Source organism: Gastrolobium bilobum, unplaced genomic scaffold (assembly GCF_033153095.1).
Source record: "Gastrolobium bilobum isolate Gb01-03AN ecotype WA unplaced genomic scaffold, APGP_CSIRO_Gbil_v1 utg966, whole genome shotgun sequence".
In the NCBI taxonomy this organism is placed as follows: Eukaryota; Viridiplantae; Streptophyta; class Magnoliopsida; order Fabales; family Fabaceae; genus Gastrolobium; species Gastrolobium bilobum.
In genome coordinates, this window is record NW_026899514.1 from 324569 (window position 1) to 346876 (window position 22308).

At 32.1% G+C, this 22308-nt stretch overlaps 1 protein-coding gene across 1 annotated transcript; it reads left to right on the forward strand.

Annotated features, from left to right (window-relative positions):
* The first annotated feature begins 4282 nt into the window (after window positions 1-4282).
* On the forward strand, window positions 4283-6083 carry LOC133290861 (zinc finger protein CONSTANS-LIKE 6-like). Its single transcript, XM_061489003.1, has 2 exons — window positions 4283-5313; window positions 5496-6083. The coding sequence occupies exons 1-2, from the start codon at window positions 4354-4356 to the stop codon at window positions 5733-5735; spliced, it is 1200 nt and encodes a 399-aa protein (XP_061344987.1). The 5' UTR covers window positions 4283-4353; the 3' UTR covers window positions 5736-6083.
* Window positions 6084-22308: the final 16225 nt, after the last annotated feature.

Sequence of the window (22308 nt, forward strand, 5' to 3'; positions counted from 1 at the left end):
AAAAAACACACAAAAAATGTTAACATTCAAAATTTTAAATGTAATCAATTTTAAACAAAATGGATCTTTCTTTTATTATTCCTGAATCATTCCCTCATTGTTTCGCAAGCAGCAACCATTTTATTCTTTTTATATTATCATAAGTATTATTTAACGTCACTTATATTATTTTCATATAATTTTATATTATATTTTTAAGTAATATATATATATATATATATATATATATATATATATATTTCAACATTTTTTTCTATTTTAGAATATAAAAAAGTATAAGAAATCATATAAAAATTATGTTGTATAGGAGTCATTTCTCAAAGTATAAAAATTATCATTGCCCATTGTGAAATTTTTCCAGGCCCCTCCAACAATTATTGTTTTCCCATCTGTTACATGAATGTTGAGACTTTGCCATCATTTTTATATTTAGGGTCAGATTTTATTTTTGATAAACAAAACTCTAAACAAAAAATAAGAGTAAAATAGACAAATTAGCTCAATTGCAAACGCTGTTAAAGGTGGACTTGTATGGAAAAAATTCATAGGGAGGTAATTGATAAAATAAAAGCATAGTGGTATAAGTGATAAAAGAGTAAATCAAGAAGAATTTATGAACTTTTCCCCATTAATTGTTGAAATGTTCTTCAAAATTTTGAGGGGGAATTAAATGTAAAAATTCTAAAGTTAGGCAAGTTTTACAATTATGTGCTTGCTATCAAAATTTAGGAGGCAAGAAGCTTAAAATTATTGACAATTTTAAGTATCCAAAGCATGTATTTCTTAGTTTCTCACCATTATTTCTGAAACTAGCCGAAGGTAACACCTTCACAAGTAACTTTATTTACTAGATGCGAAGCAATACTCCATATTTTTTATTTAAGGATTAGTCTGCATTTCGATTTTAGGTTTCCTTGTCAAATTAAGTGTAAGTGACAAGTCAAATACTGGAGAATAGGGTACTAGTCTTCTAAGCCTAACAATACTGATATTGATAAAACATATACAAATCCGACAGTGAGAAGCAACTACAAGCAAACTCTTTGATGTAAGTGATAGCTATGGATCATAGGCTCTACCAGCAACAGATTTTGGCATGAATATCTTCCTCCAATTCTAGCAAAAATATCTGATCGATCAGTTACATTCATGTATTGTTGGACGCAAAACAGGTGTCATAAGATTTTAAAATACCATAATGAGATTGATATTAACATTGTACTAAGATTCCTCAATATTTTAAGCTTTTAGCCCCATGTCAGAGAGTTTTTGTATGGTAGAACATAATGTTTGTTCTCTCTATGCCTCTGTCCCCTGCCCCCTGTTGTTGATTTACATGATAGGATAGACTATCGGTGATATAGAATTTAGTGATAGGTAAGTTGTGGAATGGTGCGGAGGGAAGAGACTAATCACTGTGCAAGATTTTCCAAACCCAACAAAAACAAAAATAGCAACCTTCTCGGTTGCATCAATTATCTTGTCTATGCAAAAACTAGCGCAAATTATGATTTTGATATATAGAAAATGAAAAAAGTACTCTCATTTCACATAAAATAATTTTTATCATGTTTTTTTACTTCGATTTTCACATTCTATCTTTTTTTTTTCTTGTAATGGTGTGATTCACCTATTTTTTCTCTACAACATAAGATAATTATCTTACGTGAAAAGAGAGTAATAAAACCTATAGAAAATTTATTGGCCCAAAAAATATATAAAATTCTATGGTTAACTATTCTTTGGCTGATTCCTCGAATTTCAACACTCGAGGTTGTTTTGTATAGCCTATAGCTATCTGATTTCTTTTAAGTCTATCTGTTACATCAAAATTGCCTAAGTTGAGCATATACTACTTTGCAAAAATGACAATATGACTTTAACTATTCACCTCTTAAATTTGAACCCATTGGAAGCCAATATATCCGTTTCTCTCGTGGTAGGGATCATGTTATATACACCAATTTCAATATCAATTCTCTCAAAATCCTAAATCAAATGGATCCTTACTCCATATTAGTTGAAGGAGACTCAAATCCTTTCATCATTAATCAAAACACGAACATAATTGTTTTTTTTTTTGGATTACACACGAACATAATTAATTACAAGCAATAAAACAATAAAACAAATAACAATCAAATTAATACTTTTATCAGAAAAATATTTCTGTAATTAATGCAGATAAGTTATTTACATTTACTTTCAAAACAATGTCGTTTTGTGATTGAAAGATTAAAAAATTATAATTATAAAGACTATAATAATCCTGAAATAAATTAAAATTACAAAAATACCATATTTTTGCCCCAAAACGAAATCGTATTGAGCTTACTGCAAGAAAAAACGAATCTAAAGTGCCCCATGTGTTATTTTTAACTTCTATTCTCTTTAAAATTAAATTTTGACCAAACATAATTTTATAAAAGCTCTCATTATAAAAAAAGCTTTTTTTATAATGAAGAAAATAATTAAAAGTTAAATGCTTCCAGGATGGGCTTTCCTTTAGGATGTATAGCTAGCTTTTTTGAGTCCTTATAATTATTTTATAGTTTTACCCTTATTTTAAATTTGTATTTATAAATTTTATCTTTTATCCTGATAATCCATCTAAATAACAAATTATTCATCTTCCCTCATCCGAAACCATCAAAACAGGTTTATTGTGGCATATAATAGGATGAAACGAAACGCATATATCTAAAACCATAACTTTTGAGAAACCTTTTAATATTACTATATTTATTGTGGCATTCATAATATATATAAGTGGCTAACATAATTGGTTAAAAGACAAACATGCATAAGCGGCTTACTAAATAAAAAAAAATCTATTATTTATTTATTTTTGGTATAACTGAAGATATTGGCGGGGCTTGAATCTCTAATCCAAGTAAATCTTTGGAATCTTAGTTTCCAACTGAGTTACTTTTGATGTTTGGGAATCTATTATTATTAAAGATTCATATCACGTGAAACTATTTTAATCAAATAGGATTATAAAAAAATTATTTTGACAACAGCCAATTAAATCTTAAATTAATAAGGAGATTATTAAAAACTAATTTATTTTGAATGCTACGTCATCAAGCTGATTGTCAAGTTCCTAACTGCAAATAAACCAGAAATGTAATGTTCAGAATTCAGAAAAATAACAACATGGGCAAAGTTTAAAACTCATTTAAATATATTTTACAATAACAATCAAATTTTATGTATAATTTGAATTGTTTTAAAAGCATAGAATACATTTCTTTTAAGGTTCGCTTTTTCTGCGGTCACTGCAGATAAGTTATCTGTAGTAAGTTCAATACGACGTCGTTTTTAGGGGCGAAAATTATGGTACTTTTGTAATTTTAATTTATTTCAAGGTTATAATAGTTTTTATATTTATAATTTTTTTAAGATTTCAATACTAAAATGACGTCGTTTTGAGAATAAATGCAGATAACTTATCTGCTTTAACCGCAAAAACATTTTTCTCTTCACAAACATTACTAGTATAATCACATTTTTATTTTAATGACAAATTTACTAAAACTTTATAAATCTCTATATAGCACAGAAATAAAATTAATGATTAGCAAATGACAAAAATTGATGGGTTTGATGGTATAAAAAGCTGAACCGCCAATGTACGACAAAAGGGAGAAAGCAAGGCCATAGCAAACACAAACCATGCTTTCATTTATTGTTTAGATTCCTCATAAAACAGAAGTAACGAACTGTAAAGCTGAAACTCTGTTAAAAAAAAAGTAGTTAACCAGAATCATATGTTATTCAGGCACTGCACTGCCAAGCATCTAATGGTTGAAAATGCACTATGACAAAGAGAAGAGAGGACAGAGAGAAGTGAAAGCAACCTAAAAGGGGGACCGCAAATAGGAATTTATAAAATTCTACTAGGAATTATTGAAATATAGAGGGAACTCAACAAAAGGGTCTTACTCAAAATTTAATACACAAGTGACTCTAGTAGAGACACTAAACCAGATGGGTCCATGAGAAATCCCAAAATTAAAAAGATAACCAATGAGAATTCAGAGAATAAGATGAACATGAAATCTCCAGCCAATGAACACTTTAGATGAGGTCAATTCGTGGGTCCCCAAAAAACCTCCATTAATCTTATTGTAGTAAATTACCAAAAGTGCATGTGCAGAGAGAAACCCTGTCCCCACTGAGTGTCTCCCTCACCACACTGTCAAGTCTCAACACACACACTAACAATAATTGAATCATTTGGGAATCGATCTAAATAGATAAATGAAACACAACTCAATATTCCATTGTTACTAGCATTTTCATTTTGAAAATAATAAATAAATAAACAAAACTCATCAGGTTCTATCTATGATCACAGACGTGAAAGCTGCAGGTGCAGGTGCCTTGGGTGCCAAGACAGCACGAGCGTGTGATAGCTGCCTGCGCAGGAGAGCGCGGTGGTTTTGTGGAGCTGATGATGCTTTCCTCTGCCATGGCTGCGACACTTTGGTTCACTCTGCAAATCAGTTAGCCAGCAGACATGAAAGGGTTCGTCTTCAAACTGCGTCCTCTGAAAAGGTAACCACTACACACGCATGGCACAGTGGATTCACACGCAAGGCAAGAACCCCACGTCACAACAAGCACTTGGCTCTGCAACAACGTCTCAAAGACCATGTGTTCTTCAACAACTCTAGTTTTCTTCCCGTTGTGCCAGAGCTCGGAGGTGAAGAATCACCGGTTGATGATGAGACTGAGGATCAGCTCCTTCTTCGTGTGCCTGTGTTCGATCCATTCGATGTTGAACCTTGCAATATATATAACCAAAGGAAAAAAGATGCTGGTTATGAAGAAGAAGAAGACTGTGACTTGGACAATTTCTCTGAGTTTCTCCCATCAGACATGGATCTTGCTGAGTTTGCTGCTGATGTTGAAAGCCTACTTAGGGGTGGGTTTGATTATAAAGAAGAAGATGAAACAGATAAATATGCCAAAAGTTCAATGGTTAAGGTTAAGGATGAAGAACTTGATGCTGATACGGGTTTTGATTTGGAGTCAGTTCTTGACATGACAAGCAAGGATGCCTTTCATTGGAACATTGACTCTGTGCTGTCACCGGCATCAACTGCAAAGGAAGAGGAGGAAAAGGTGGTGGTGGTGCCTGTGATGGCAAGTAATACTAGTGTGAGTAAAGAGGGAACAAAGAGAGACATATTTTTGAGACTAAACTATGAGGAGGTTATTACTGCTTGGGCCAGCCAAGGTTCTCCATGGACAACAGGAAAACCACCTAAGTTCAACTCTGATGACTTCTGGTCAAACTGCTTGGTACTGATTATTTCTTCTCTCGATGATCTCTCTTATTCATCTTAATTTGAGTATAGCTACCTAGCTACACAAATCTAATCTTCACAATTGCACAAGTGGGGGATGTTCTTTTTTTTCCCACACTCACTTTATGACTATATATATGTATCTATGACTAACATGCGAGTGTTTGTGAATTTCAGGGTTCGAGTGATGCAGATGGGGAAGTAAGAAGCTTAAGGGGGCACCTAGTAGGGAATGGAGATGGAGGTAGAGAAGCAAGAGTATCGAGGTACAGAGAGAAGAGAAGGACTCGTTTATTTGCAAAGAAGATTAGGTACGAAGTAAGGAAGTTGAACGCTGAGAAGAGACCTAGAATGAAAGGTCGTTTTGTCAAGAGGACATGCTTTGTTGGAGCCACTGACTTTCCAGCTTACCACTGACATCAATCAGCAGTTAACTTTCCCTGTTTGCTCTTCTGCAAATTTGGAATATTGTCTAGTTTGGCTATATAATTAATTAATAATATTAATTACTGGGTCAGGTTTCACTAGAATTGTTGCTTGGGGATATTTCTATGTATCTCTAGCAGGACTAGTGCTAATGGTGATCCTTCTCAGCAGCAGGTTGAAGACTTGGGTAATCTAGTTTTGGAAGGCGCCTTTTATTGTTCCTTATTAGAAAATTCAATCATTCCATGCTGATGCTATGAATACCTAGTAGATTTTTTAGGATACTGATTAAAATGTTTAATATCAGGTCGAGATGACTATTAATTATGATTATCTCCAAGTTACACATCTGCTCGCGATTTCCTTTTTTAGTAAGTATCTGCTCGTTATTATTTAGTAAGTTACACGAAGAATAAAACAACTGGAGGATCGGCGTTAGAAAGATGAATGATTCACACAAATTTGAACAAAATAACCATTAATCTTCTAAAGTTATGCACAGAGACAGAGTGGAATTTGAAATTCATCTCGATGGTAAGGGCTGGGTTGGAATAATCAATGCAATTAATTCTTTTAAAAAGTATACGGAAGCATGGTTAAGGGGAGGCGAAGCTACCCTATTACAATATTATTAGGGCAATGCCTTATTTGTTTTGACCCTACATTTCAAATCAATTCAATCCAACTCCAGCACAACTCTAACCGCTAGGAGATATAAAATGAGGGCTAGGACTAAAGTTCTTATTTTAGTGGATTTTATTTTCTATGAATTCTTAGTTGAAGTTAAGATACAATTAATCTTGTCAGTCACTATAAGGTCATGGAAAACCAGAATTCCCTATATATACGTATTATATAATAAGATCTTTCATATTTCATGCATATATTTGGTGCCCCTACTATGCGTTGACTTCATCGTATCTATAATCAAACCATGGAATTGATGAAATGGTTGAACAACATAGATGTCTCAATTAGAAGAGTACCAAATATGCTAGCTGTTAAGAATCTTGGGATACATCACCCCAAAAGCTAGCTCAAAGAATGAGAGATTAGTTGCTCATACAACCAATGTGAGACTATATATCTCAACACGCCCCCTCACACAAGAGCCCATTGGGCTTGAAGAGTGGACAATGCAACAGGCCCTGCCTACCTGTGCTAAGAAACGCCACATGAGAAAGTGGGGGTGGCGAGGCTCTGATACCATGTAAAGAACCTTGGGATACACCACCCCAAAAGCTAGCTCTAATGGTGGGAGTGCTCAAGGCCTTATGAACTCCACATTAGTTGCACATACATCCAATGTGGGACTACACGCACGCCCCCTCACACAAGAGCCATTGGGCTTGAAGAGTGGACAATGCAACATGTTCAGCCTATCTGTACTAAGAAACTCCACAAGATAAAGTGGGGGGCGGCGAAGCTCTGATACCATGTAAAGAACCTTGTGATACACCACCCCAAAAGCTAGCTCAAAGGGTGGGAGTGTCCAAAGCCTTATAAAGGCCATATTAATTGCCCATCCAATCAATGTGAGACTATATATCTCAACACGCCCCCTCACGCAAGAGCCTTTAGGCTATAAGGGTGAAAATTGCACAGGCCCATTCTTTGGTTTTACCTCTTTGTGCTTTTTCTTTTAATTCCACTTTAAAGAGGGGGACGGTGAGGATCGAACTTGTGGCTTTGTAGTCACTCAAACTCTGATACCATGTCAAAGAATCTTGGGATACACCACCCCAACAGCTAGCTCTAAGGGTGGGAGTGCCCAAGGCCTTATAAATTTCACATTAATTGCACATACATCCAATGTGAGATTATATATCTCAAAACTAGCAATGTCATAATGTAGTCTGGATCTCTTCCGATTAGTGCATGAAAATGGATCCATTGATTTTAATTGCAAAATTCATTTTTGTCTCCTGTCACTGGACTGTTGTTAACATGTTTGGATCATGGAACTAGTAATGCATGCCAGCTCATAACATCGAATGGAAAACAAAAACATTTCTGCTACCACAAGACCATGACCTCTTTTAGGAAGCATTTGGTATATGAGATACTTTTTTTACCAGAAAAAAAATATTACCCGCAATATGATGTGAAATATTTGTATCTGAGTAAGTTAAGAAAAACTGTTTGGTAGGCAAAAAACTTATAAAAAAAATTGGGTTAATTTTACTGATGTTATGTTTGGTTTGTGATAAAATATTGATGAAAATCTTAAACAAAATTATGAAATTACCCATTCTTTTGAACTTTAAATATGTTCTCTTTCGGACAACTTATACTTTTTAGGGCATTTTGGTCTTATGATTGAAAAACGGGTCAGTCCATTTTGAAGATTAAAATAATACCATGGTTCAAAGTGCATTTTTTATTTCAGAGTCCAGTGCAAAACGTATTTCATGGGCAAAATAATATACCAGTATTTGTTAAATCCAACACAAACCAAACATGATAAATATATTTTATCTACATCACTTTTCAAAAAATTCTATTATATTTAATATTAGGACACCAACTCAACATGATGTGTATGTTTGGGTCCAAGGCCAGTACGTACAACTTGAAATTTGTCTTTCTGATATCCCAAGAGCCACTTAAGAGCGGAAGAAGACAGATCCTGAAATGCATGTTTTGTTCTCTCTATATATGAGCAAATTGGTGGTCCAAAAATTTGGGATTAATGGGCCAAATTTTGTGACATAGATGGGCCATCCCACGACATATAATCATCATCATGACACATTTTATAAGATAACGTGGAGAATTTCTTCGGTTTTCAGTGCTATTTCTGTTTAAATATGAAATGTGTTTTAATTTTGTTAAGTCACTCTCTTTACTATTATTAAAATAAATTATTTATTAATGATTTAATAAAATTAAGACATATTGTGAATGGAAGTAGCACTAGTTAACGACGAGAGAGTGTATGGTCCCTGGTCCCTCCCAATCTCTCCTAGTCCTTTAAGATTCTTTTTTATGAATCACTTTCTTTTTCTGGGTCCCTCTCTGCAATTGGCTTTCCATTCACAGGAGTATTCTACTTGTTTTCCTTTTTACAACTTCAAGTTGAAGCTTTTATCATGGTCTTTCCTGATTTGAGAGGTATGCCTAGGATTTTATTTTTTATTTTTTTTCCGCTCCGATAAATTTTGTCATAAACACCATAGATGGTTTTGACTCAAAGTTATTTTTCTTTCATAATATCTAGTTCAGTTGTTTGGCTTTCCTGACATTCAAACCACGGAAATTTTTAATATTCACTGGGTCTACCAAATATTTTGCGCTCCTTTTTCTTTTTTTTATAAAAAAAATACTCTTAAACCCCTCTCATTTTTTATATTTTCTTTTCAATCTTTTTTATTTTCCATTTTTGGCCGGAGCACCATACTCTCGGTCCATGAAAGAATCGCTCTCAAACATTGGCGGACTCACTTGCGGGCATGCAGTCATAAAGTTTTTGATTTCAAATTTTTTTTTTTTGGTTGTAGATCCTTATTTGTCTCTTGATTCGATATATATATTAGGAATAAATACCCTTTTAAGTCCTTAACAAAAAATATGGTCCACATTTTAGTCCCTTACAAAAAATAATTAGTCTCGAGGTCCCTAAAAAATTTAAAGTTGATCAATTTAGTTAAAATTGTAGTCCCTCACAAATTCAAAAAAGACCTAGATTAGTCCCTCAAAAAGACCAAAATGGGTCCACTTTGAATTTCATAGGGATGACTAGTTTTTTTTTATAATGGACTAAAGTGGGGACCGAATTTTTTGTTAGGAACAAAAAATGATATTTATTCTTATATTAGTAGCAACGTAGCAACTTATGGAGATGATTAAAACAACGTAGGAACGCAAATTGATTTGAGAGAAAACTTATTCTTCCTCCCCTGTCACGTACCCGTTCCCATACTTTCTCCATCCTTTGTTTCCTTTTTCATTTTTATAAAAAGAGAAGATTGATTGCAGGTCTGACATTCTCAAATAAGTTAATATCTAGAGACGAGGCCTTCACTGTGTTTTGCTTGTCTTCTGTACAGGTAGTGTTGACTTTTTTATTCACCACAATAAAATATGAGTATATTCTCATATTTGTTTTGGAAGATTGGTAAGATTTAGGGGAAAAAATAATGGTCAAACTATTGTCTGCAGCTTGTTATGGAAGCAACTAGATTATGAGCGGGCTCAAGCGTTGATTTAAACTTTCTTTACAAAAAAAATTCGAAGATGCTGCCCCGAACCTCCGCTACTAAATGTGCGGACATAAAAACTTTTTCCTGAGTCCGCTATTGCTGTCAACCCACCCATTCTCTTCTTAATTACCTTTTTTCCTACCACCAAGATAGATTTGGATTTCGCTATTGAGATAATTGTAAAACGTAGTTGGATTCTCAATGAAATTCATCTTATGAATTTAAATTTAAATTTGATCCATTCTGAATGTGTAACCCTGTAATTTTTCAATACGTTATAACTAAAACCCCTACTTAGTAATACAAACAATGAAGTAGTATCTAGCAATATGTCACCATTACCCAGGTAACAGGATTAATGTTAATGATTTGACATAACCTATCAAATTTCTAGGTTAGCATACAATTTCTAGCATTTGTTGGTTGGTTGAATTTGTAGCATGCATCGCTCAATAATACATACAATGTGAGAAGAACAGACGCAAACAACAGCTAGAAAGTTTAATACGAAAACCCTTTTTCAATTCCTGCTGACCCTTGGCTTTGTGATAGGGCTACCAACATGACCTGCAGTGTGAATTGAGTGTAGAATAAAGAAAAAGAAGAAAAAATCTCATTCTTATCTTGCCTTTAACTCACTCACACTTGTTAGTTTCGGTGCTTATAAGGAGGAAAGTTAAAGAAAAATAGAATCACAACACGGGAGTTTGAGTGAGTAAGAAAAGATTTTGGTTTGATCTCTCCAATGTCATCTCGAGGAGTGACATAAAATCTTAATCCTTAACTTACTCCACATTTGGAATAAGTTTTATAGCCGGCTCAAAAAATTAAAGTTTATGAGGATATCTAAGGAAGCCTACTTGCCTCAAAAAATAATTAAGATTGATATAAAAAAATAGGTTCATTTTTTCTGCAGTCAATATAGATAAATTATCTATTTATCTACATTAAACTCCAAAAAGACAATGTTTTGAAGTGAAAATCATGATATTTTTATAATTATAATTTATTTTTGATTATAATAGCGTTTGCTATTATAATTTTTTAATATTTTAACTTAAAATAATATCGTTTTGAGAGTAAATACGTAAAAATATTAAAGAAAAAAATAGCAGATATTGTCTCTAATCATTATTGGAGTTTGGACCCTTCAATTAGTGGGCTATCCAACCTTCTCGTCTGGGCTTTCTGCCCTTATAATATTTTCTTACGGCACTGCACTTCGTAACCTAATTCAATATCTGATTAATTATATATTAGAATGTAGGTGAAGGAGAGAAATATAGGGAAAAGGTGTAGCGAAACGATACATTTATTGTCTGCATTCTCCAAGCAAAGGTGCTTACGATTCCCCACACTGACAAGGCATGAGAGGATATTAACTTTATTTATGTTGTGGTTACCAGAAAAAGAAACTAAGAAATCACACTGGCCACCTGGGGATCAACACGCATTATGTCGCGGGATGGATGAGGGCGGTTTATATACTCCTGTATTTTTGGGAATGCTGTGGAAAAGATTGTGGGCGCCATTGGAAGTGAGGCTATATTTGATGATAAATATCATGGAATTGCAAATATTGAAGATTTAAGGAGGAGAAAAAAAAAATAGGTTCAAAAGAAAATGCTATTTTGGAGTTTTATCGACAATTTGCTTGTGTAGGCGAAGATCCAATATATTCTCAATCTTTATGTAAGGAATTACAAAAAAAAAAATTTCAACAAAGATGTGAACTGGGAACATGTTTGGCGCATAGCATAAGATAAGGTATAAGACCTGATAGTATAAGACCTGATTAAATTTTAATATTATCCCGCGTTTGGTATGATATTGTATAAAGATAATATCCTCTAATATTTTAAAAATTAATATATTAAAAAAAATTATTTTAATATATAAATATTAAAATGATATATTAGTTCTTGGAAATTGTACTTGTAAGCAATATTAATACATCAACCCCTTATCAGGTCTAATCACCACTCCTAGGTCGGATTAAGTTATACATCATTTTGATGTATAAAGGGGTCCTGCTGTATAAGCTTATACTATACGATGGTCACACCAAACAACTGAAAATGTTATAACGTACAGTATAAGCTTATACTATCAGGCCTTATACATCACACCAAACAAGCCCTAAGGTTAAATCTTTGATTTTATATAAAGTGAATCCTGATTAAGTCTTAGGTTATAATATTTTAAATTTTAAAAACTAGGGAAGACAGTTAGGAAATTTGTTTAATCTAAGCAGTTTATTAACATACAACTTTAAAATTGAAAAAAGATTTTGGGGAAAGGGTTATGTCATATTTGGCAAGATTTTCTTAGAACATTGTGGTGGGATGTAGCCATGTAGGGGATGGTAGAGACATTTTTTTTTGGATACATGATGAAGGATTAGAACACACTAGTATATTACCCGTACGATGCACGGAGAAAAAAGATCAAAAATTTTGTCCGTCGTGGTTGGTTAATCACACTACAAACCCTTATACTTACAAAAAACTGTGTTGCAATCTTGTTCTATATTTTAGGTGGAAAAAATTACAGCAATAACATAGAACTTTACAAATATCAACCATAAACAAAAATATGCTATCCAGAGTGATCAATATTATGCAAATCAAATATATTTATCTACTCGATGAGTTATGTAAAAAATAAATATGACATAGTAGACTATGTTAAAATGAGGATGGCTAAAAAAAATGCATACAACTTATTGCTAACTATAACAGCCACCAATAAAATCAAGGTAACAAACAGACCAAGCAAATATGAAATTAAAAGATCAGCTTGTACCTATAATAAGAAAACGCTATTAATTCAGTGTCATTCTGTAGCAATCATTAGAGGGATGAGTTCAACACATACCAAACATGTGATTTCTTATGTTTATGCATTACCAGGGACATCCTCTTCTACTATCATATTTATGCCTACGATACAAAATGCAAATGCTCGTTAAATAAATTACGTTAATATGTTAACACCCAGAAGTAATAGTCTAAGTAAAAAAAAAATGGGTTATTTTTTTTAGAACCCAAAAAATGTTGTTTGAAAGGGATTTGAAAGCAAATTAACCAAATAGTCATGTATGAGTCATATTTTTTGCTTACATTGGAACAAATGTGTCTAAACAGCATCAAATCAATACACATGCTAAAAAATTGTAACAATATAAAGAACCCACAATGATGAAATTTAAAAAAAATAACAACATATATTCGGGTCCACCAAAGACTTAAAAAATGAAGTGACAATAGCTTCGCTGCTTCAAACACTTGAAACTTGATATCTTCATTGCATCTAAGTTTTTATATTTTATCTCAGAGATGGACATTTATTTATTACAATTAGATTTATAAAATAATTATTATTATTATTTTTTTGCAAGGATTTGTGTCGTTAGTATTTGGAATTTTATAAATTTGTATCTACAAAAATTAAAATCAGATTTAGGATTTTAATTATAAAAGAAGAAGGATGAAATTTTAATTTAACTACAAAAATGTGTTGGTGGGCTGGCCCTCCGTGCCGAGCCCAGTTTGCCCTATCTAACTATCAGCATGCAATAGATTTTTATATTTATCCACAAAAAAATTCTTATAGTCACATTTACGTTTTTATATTTTATTTCAGAGATGGAATTTCGTTTATTACAATTAGATTTAAAAAATAATAATAAATAATTATTTTTTGCAAGGATTTGCGTCGTTTGTATTTGAAATTTTACAAATTTTTATTTACAAAAATTAAAATCAGGTTTAGGAATTTAATTATAAAAGAAGAAGGATAAAATTTTAATTTAATTATAAAAATGTGTTGGTGTGCCGGTCCTCCGGGCCGAGCCTAGTTTGCCACCTCTAACTATTAGCATGTAATAGGTTTTCATATTTATTCATAAAAAAACTCTTATATTTGCTCTTAGAATTTTATATTTTATCTCAAAGAAGAACTTTCATTTATTACAATTAGATTTATAAAATAATAATAAATAATTATTTTTTTGTAAGAATTTGTGTCGTTAGTATTTGAAATTTTATAAATTTGTATTTATAAAAATTGAAATCTAAATTAGGAATTTAATTATAAAAGAAGAATAGCGAAATTTTAATTTAATTATTAAAACGTGTTGGCAGGCAGAGCGGGCAGGCCCTCTGGGCCAAGCTCAGTTTGAAACCTTTAACTATCAGCATTTTATGTAAATAATTATTTTTTTGCAAGGATTTGTGTCATTAGTATTTTGAATATTACAAATTTGTATTTACAAAAATTAAAATCAGATTTAGAAATTTAATTATAAAAGAAGAAGGATAAAATTTTAATTTAATTATAAAAATATGTTGGAGGGCCGACCCAAGTTGCCACCTCTAACTATCAGCATAAAATAGATTTATATATTTATCAACAAAAAAGGTTCTTACAGTCACATTTAGGTTTTTATATTTTATCTCAGAGATGAACTTTCATTTATTACAATCAGATTTAAAAAATAGTAACAAATAATTTTTTTTTTGCATGGATTTGTGTCGTTTGTATTTGAAATTTTACAAATTTGTATTTACAAAAATCAAAATCAGATTTAGGAATTCAATTATAAAAGAAGAAGGGTGAAATTTTAATTTAATTATAAAATGTGTTGGTGGGCCGGCCCTCCGGGCTGAGCCCAGTTTGTCACCTCTAACTATTAGCATGGAATAGATTTTTATATTTATCCACAAAAAAGGCTCTTATAGTTGTGTCTAGATTTTTGTATTTTATCTCAGACATGAACTTTCAATTATTATAATTAGATTTACAAAATAATAATAAATAAGAATAGTGTTTTTGTGAAAATATGAATGTGGATATTGGAGGAGAGAGAGGAGAGAGCGACAGGCAGCAACGTGCCAAAGAATAATTTTCCTTTAGTATAGATATAGAAGATATGTCATTTCTTATTTCTTATTTAAATTTTGAATTTAAATTATATTTTAATCAACTATACATTATATATAATTTTAAATATTTGTTTGTTTAATCTATAATTCCTTTAGTTTGACTTTGTAATTAGCTAATTTGTTTTATGAGGCTTTTGATTTACATTTTGGGTTTTGAGTCACCAGCCACTATTTATACACAAAATAATTTTATTTTTTTACTAATTAAGCTAAATAGTGGGATATTAATAGGGTTAACAATTACTCATGCAAATTTTTTTAGGCATAATATAAATATAATTAATAGACTTAATCAATTTCAATGCATCAAGAAGTGATAGAATTAAAAATTTGAATAAAATTTCTAATTTAGAAACTTATTAAATAGGAAACATTTTAGAGTGGTTTCATACTTTCATTGTTATTATAGTTTTTCTTGAATGTAGCGAAATTAATAGACTCGCTTTTCAAGGAAGAAAGTAGTGTAATTTTATATTGTAATAAATGATGACCTTTTTTTCCACACATCATATAAATATTAAAATGATATATTAGTTCTTGGGAATTGTACTTGTAAGCAATATTAATACATCAACCCCTTATCAGGTCTAATCACCACTCCTAGGTCGGATTAAGTTATACATCATTTTGATGTATAAAGGGGTCCTGCTGTATAAGCTTATACTATACGATGGTCACACCAAACAACTGAAAATGTTATAACGTACAGTATAAGCTTGTACTATCAGGCCTTATACATCACACCAAACAGGCCCTAAGGTTAAATCTTTGATTTTATATAAAGTGAATCCTGATTAAGTCTTAGGTTATAATATTTTAAATTTTAAAAACTAGGGAAGACAGTTAGGAAATTTGTTTAATCTAAGCAGTTTATTAACATACAACTTTAAAATTGAAAAAAGATTTTGGGGAAAGGGTTATGTCATATTTGGCAAGATTTTCTTAGAACATTGTGGTGGGATGTAGCCATGTAGGGGATGGTAGAGACATTTTTTTTTGGATACATGATGAAGGATTAGAACACATACCACCTACCACAACTACCCACACCCCTCACTAACCCTAATGGCTTTAGGGACATCTTTTTCTGGTTAGACAGTTAAATATTCTCCATGAATTGCTGCTTGTGGTGAACTTATTATAGATATGCAGATGACAACTAGATTACACGCTGTACTTATAAAATTGGAAGTTGTAGTCCTTTAACAGCGGAGCTTTGGCATATCTTTAAGGGATTAGAATTTTCTTGGATGAAGAAAGCTACAAAGGTAGTTGTAGAAAGCTACTCAATCATTGCCATAAACATGATCAATGAAGAATGTTCTTCACGCCCTTTCTATAATCTGGTTTATAACGTTAGGGAGTGGAAAGCAAAAATTTGGCAACTCCAATTTCAACATACCCTACGTGAGGGTAATCACTTTGCTGATCGATTGGCATCTTTAACCTTCTCTAGAAGGCTGTAGTTTGAAATTTTTAATAATGTTCCTCAAGATCTGAACTTATCTTATCTTGAGATAGGTTAATTGTATTTTAAACTTTTTTTTCTCTTTGTGGGCGTTGCTCTCCCCATGTATTAAACAAAAATTGAAAAAAAAAAAAGGTAATTTGATAAAATATCACAGAATCTTGCAATTTTTTAGTACAGATTTTTTGAAAGGTTTGATTCTTTTTGATTTGACATATTTGATTCTATCGCATTAAATTTTGAAAAATTTTAAATCATGATAATTGTTAAAAATATATTTAATGCTAAAATCTAGAGATTTTTTGGTAACAAGTTTTGAAGAAAAAAAAACACTTATACAAACCATATCATGGATCTTTCTTTCCTGAACATTAAAAATAATTTGACAACAAGACTTGAATAGAATTATTGATAGGGGAGCAATTCTCACGTAATAATTGAAAACTTGTATTATTATATATATATATATATATATATATATATATATATATAAATATATATATTTTTATACAATGAATTGAACATACAACCTAATACAAACTACTTAAATCCTCCGCCATTAGACCAATCCTAGAGACTTTGAAAATTTGTATTTTGAAACTCAGAATTAAGGGAGGTGTATTGAATTAGGATTTTAAAAGACATCTTTGAGATAAAAAAAATCATATAAATTTTAAAAGACTATTTAGAATTCGAAGGACTTTAAAGATTTTGTTAAAAGATTTTTTTTACAATCAAGATTTTATAAAATTGGATTTTAAAGGATTTTAATAGAATTTATAAGATTTGAATGGACAATATGGATTTATAAGATTTTAAAAGATCATATGAATTTTTAATAAATATTCAAAATTACAAGAGTCAATAAAAAAATAAAAAAGAAATGTAAGGGATAGGATATTGTAACAACCAATTAGTGTTACTAACAATGTTACTACCAATCAATTTCACCGTTAGATCGAATATGTTGATCCAACAGTTATATTTATTTCCATCTTTGTATGATTATGATTCCCCATATTTAATGCTTTCGGAAATTATAACAATACAAAGGTGAAAATAAATATAAAGTATCAAATCTGGGGAATCATAACCATACAAAGATGAAAATAAATATAACCGTTGGATCCATATAATCGATCTAACGTTGAAATTGATTGGTAGTAACACTAATTGGTTGTTACAATATCTTTTCCCATGATATTAATAAGTAAAATAGGCTTGGCAAAAATGAGCCAACCCATCTAAAATTAGCCGGGTTGGGTTAGGAAAAATGAGTTAGTAACTCGAGTCAACTCGACTCGTTTCAACTTGAAAAAATCCAAGCCAACCCACGGGTTAAACGGGTTAGCTCGCGGGTTATGATTTTTTTTAATATAAAAGTATAAAAATTAATGAAGGTAAAGTGGAAAGCTAAAACCTAAAATCCCAATTCCAAAAACCTAAACGAAAATACCCTGCAACTGCCAATAAGTCCAAAATCGAGCATTAATGACATTTTCTTATAGTATGTGTGACAGTGTGAATGTGATGCTAACTGCCAATAAGTTCAAGTCCAAAAGCAAAAGGAATTTTCCATGGTTTATCTGTATAACGTCTTTGTATTGAATGAATTAATAATTTAGGGAAAAAAATTAGAAGTTATAGCATCAATGGAATTTTATTTTATTTTTTATTTTTTTGAGTCAACCCGCGAGCCAACCCTAACTCGACTCGGGTCGGGTTAGGTTGAGTTTTCTGGCTCGTTTATTTTTCGAGCCAACCCTAACTCGGCTTGTTTTTTCGGGTTGAACGCGGGTTGGGTCGGGTTGAGCCAGGTTGGCCCGTTTTGCCAACCCTAAACTAAAATCTAATATAATTTTCTCAATCAGTAAAACATAATATAACTTTTAACAAATATTCAAAATTATTAAATGAAATATAGGGTTTGTATTATGAAATTTTTAATCTTTCTTTAAATTGATCTTGTTTCATTGATGTAAAAACAAAATTGGTTTGAGGGTTTTAATTCACATGTTGTTTCTCCATTGTTTTATGTTATTTTTATGGGTTTGATGTTTATCATTTTAAATGACATAAGTTATGTCATTTTAGGAGAGAGATAGACACAGAAAAATGGAAATCATGAGAAAGAGAAAATGAGTGAATTTTTTTAATTTAAAATTTAAATCAATTTTTTTTATGTTTCTGTCTGTAACACTCCGTATATATCCGGTAATGTTATCATACTATCGTATTAAGCAGCGCTTAATAAAAAAATGCGGAATATCTTTTTCTTTTCAATTATGATGTCGTTATCATTACCAACTTACTTATTAATCAATTAATAAAACATCGCATGTATGTAATTGCAATAAAACAGCTAACTGAAATACCTCATAATCATAGATAATAAAAGTGTGGCTCTAGTCACGGAACTACAACAACGTAGACCGGACCATCTAGCAGTTTATACAACTCCAAACTAAAGCACTAACATAAAGTGTCATGGACAATCTCCATGCTCACTCAAATAAGGCAACACGCACAACATCAGTCTCAACAACAACATAAACATAAATAACGGAAAACATAAACAGCATCTGTACTCAGTCATGGCAGCAAAACAACATAATATCATCAACTAAGCTCTAGCCTCCTGCCGCCAGAGGCATCAGTCACCAAACTACCGGAACCCGAAATAAGCATTCCCCAAACGTGGGGTGAGATCTCTAAACAAGAAATCTCAGTAAGACAAGGGGTCCTCAAGGATCTTCCACCCCAAGCTCACTTACATGTGCAATATAAGTTTAAAAGCAGATATCATCATCGGTTCTAAAATAGTGCAATGCTGCAGATAATCATGTCATGTGTGTCAATTCTATTCTACTGGCCAGAGAAATGCAGGATTTACATACGCCAAATACCCACACTACTGCAAGACGCTACTTGCATCCACCCCGGATCACCGTCTTGTATGACGCTACATACTCAGGTTTACCGTCAAGATGGAACAACACATGCATATTAAAAGCCATTACATATAAAGCTCAAACAACATTTCCAATATTCAAAGCATGTAACACAGCATGCATACAACCACACCGCCATGGGACATGGTGGAACCACAACATGGCTAAACCGAAGACACGAAAGCTTACCTTGCAAGCTAACACCCAAGGACAAGAGTCCACAGCTCAAAGTCCAAACACAGCAGATTCACAATCTGTTATGGACCAATACTATATCAATAAAAATGCAACACAAGCATATAACTTAAAGACAACGCCTTTCCTTACGTTTTACGTCTTAAGGCTCCATACCAAGCCATAAGCCCTTAATCACAACGATTCTGACTTAGCTCATTAATTACAGAAGTTCAACTTCATCAATCTAAGGTCCACAAACCCCCAATAGCCTATTGTACACACAACACAGCTACTGTTCCACGAAATCCCAGAATATCCGGATATTCCTCGGGACTATATCCGGATATCCAGAATCCCATATCCGGATATCTAATATCCGGATGTCCAAATCCCATACCCGGATATCTAATATCCGGATGTTCAAATCCCATATCCGGATATCACATATCCAGATATTTCTCGGGCAGATATCCGGATATTTCACGACAGAATGCAGAAAATGCATTTCGTGAAGATATCCTTCCAAGGTTTCATTTTTAACACTTTAATTACGTTAAAGCATGCATCTTTATACTGATTAAGGTCCACACCCTAGTTGGTTGCTTGATTAACCCATTAAACATGCAAAGATCACACCTTTAACCCATTAAAACACAAGCTTAAGGTAGGTACAACTCACCAAAGCTCAAAACAGAGGATCAATGGCTCTTGGAGCTCACCACACTGCCTCTACAGGTTTTGGAAATAAGGTGTACGAAAATGCAACACAAAGGTTGGTCCTTTCTTCACAAAGAAGCTTCTTGAAGCTTCACAAGCCAAGAACAAGACTCCAACCACCCAAACAACCCAAAACAGCAGCTCCACCCACCAAGGTCAGCACCCTCAACTCAGAAAAATGCCACCAACACACTCCCAAAGATCACTCTCACTCACCACAAGTGTTTAGGCGAAGAATAAGTGAAGGAAATGACCTCAAAGCTCAAGAAATGGTGAAGGAAAATGAAGGAGACACCAAGTCAGCAAGGAGACCCACACTCAGCAGCCACTCACGCACAGAAACTGAGGTCCTAGGGTTATGTGCCAATCATAAGACTATATATAACGGTTTAACAATTAAACATCCAGTATTAACTTTAATTGCTACGCTTAGCATTTTAATACCAAACTCTGGATTCTTAACCTACTCAATTTTACAAGAATTATCATATTTTTCTTATAATTTTCTGAGCACTTTTCCGGTACGCGCTTTTCAAAGCCAGTACTGATTTCTAGCATCAGTTCTCATTATTTGGACTTGAAACTCGTTTTATAAGTCCTACATATCATTCTAGTAATTATCATGCACTTATAATAATTTTCTAGGATAATTTTTCGGTACGCATTTATACCGACTAGCAGAACCGGTATCTGCACTTTTCTTCCGAAAAGCGACTTTCAGCATTATTACTCACTTACTATAATTATTAAAGCCTCATAATAATTATTATGGTCAATTATGGAATCATTTTCTAATTTATCATAATTTATTAATTAAATTCTTTAATTAACGGTGCAGGTTCTTACACTGTCTCTCTCTTAACTTATGTCATTTAAAATGACAAACACTTTTCCCTATTTTAAATTCAAAAATCATACATTTTTATGCCAATAAAAAGCGCGACCAATAGCTTGAAAAATTATTTTTTAAACTTCTAAAAACTCTCAAAAATCTGTTATTTTTTAGATGGATTATATTAGAATCTTATTGGTTTGTTGTTTCTTGGTTATTTTGTGATGAAAATCGTTCAAAAATATGTTATTTTTTAGTTTTGACTAAGGCCCCATAGCAAAGGAAAAAGATACTGCAATAGAGAAATCTTAAGAAATTTTAGAGGTTAAGGTTAGATCATGAGATCCTATTTATATTTCTCACTGAAAAATCTCACGAAATCCGCACCAATAGAAAATTCATTAAAATCGTCTGATTTTTGAATACCATAAAATTGTGTTTCCTTTTTTTAAAATTCTGATTGATTGAAATCTACTAAAAAATTTCTGATTGATTGAAATCTACTAAAAAAAATTTCTGATTGAATACTAACTGATTTTTGGTCGGACTCTAAAATAATCTTTTAAAATCCTAATGAATACATTTGACTTTTTTTTCAATCCTAATTGAATACCAGTGGATTATTTTATCCAAAAATAATTCATTAAAATCCTTTAAAATCCTAAGTGAGATTAAATACAATAACTAGTTAGATATAAAATTATCCAGGTTGAGAATGTGGATTTTTTTTTCCTTGCAACTTTCCCACATTGAATTAATTGTTTTTTAGTTTATTGTCTTCTATTCTAAAAATTAACAACAATACATATTTTAAAAAATATAACTCAATTCACCCGTCATGAATTAAATTCATTTGGACCTAACACCATGACCTGAACAAACATTACCAAAATTAATATAAAAATTAATATAAAAATTAAATAATTAAAAGGTATCCGTACGTAGAAAATTTAATGGATGAATGTTTTTATTAATCTCCTCTTTCTCAACAACCATCTTTGATTCATCGTGAACGTCTGCTTACAATCTTTGTCTCAAGTTCGTGTGAATTTTCCTGTTTTGTCACCTTTCACATTAATGAATTTTCCCTTTTTGTCACTTTTTACGTCTTTTTTTTTCCTTCTTTTAATTTGTCGACCTTCTTCATCTTGCTGCATGCACACACAATGTCCTGTATACCCCGGGATTTTCTAGATATTAGCTTTCCTGCAAACAAATCAAGTCGAAGAAGAAGTATTTGGTTAGATCATTTGAGCCCCAAGACAAAAATG

Coding starts and splice junctions, on each gene's coding strand:
- LOC133290861 (XM_061489003.1), top strand. CDS start 4,354: ATGATCACAGACGTGAAAGCTGCAGGTGCAGGTGCCTTGGGTGCCAAG. Junction 5,314..5,495: donor ACTTCTGGTCAAACTGCTTG/GTACTGATTATT, acceptor TGTGAATTTCAG/GGTTCGAGTGATGCAGATGG.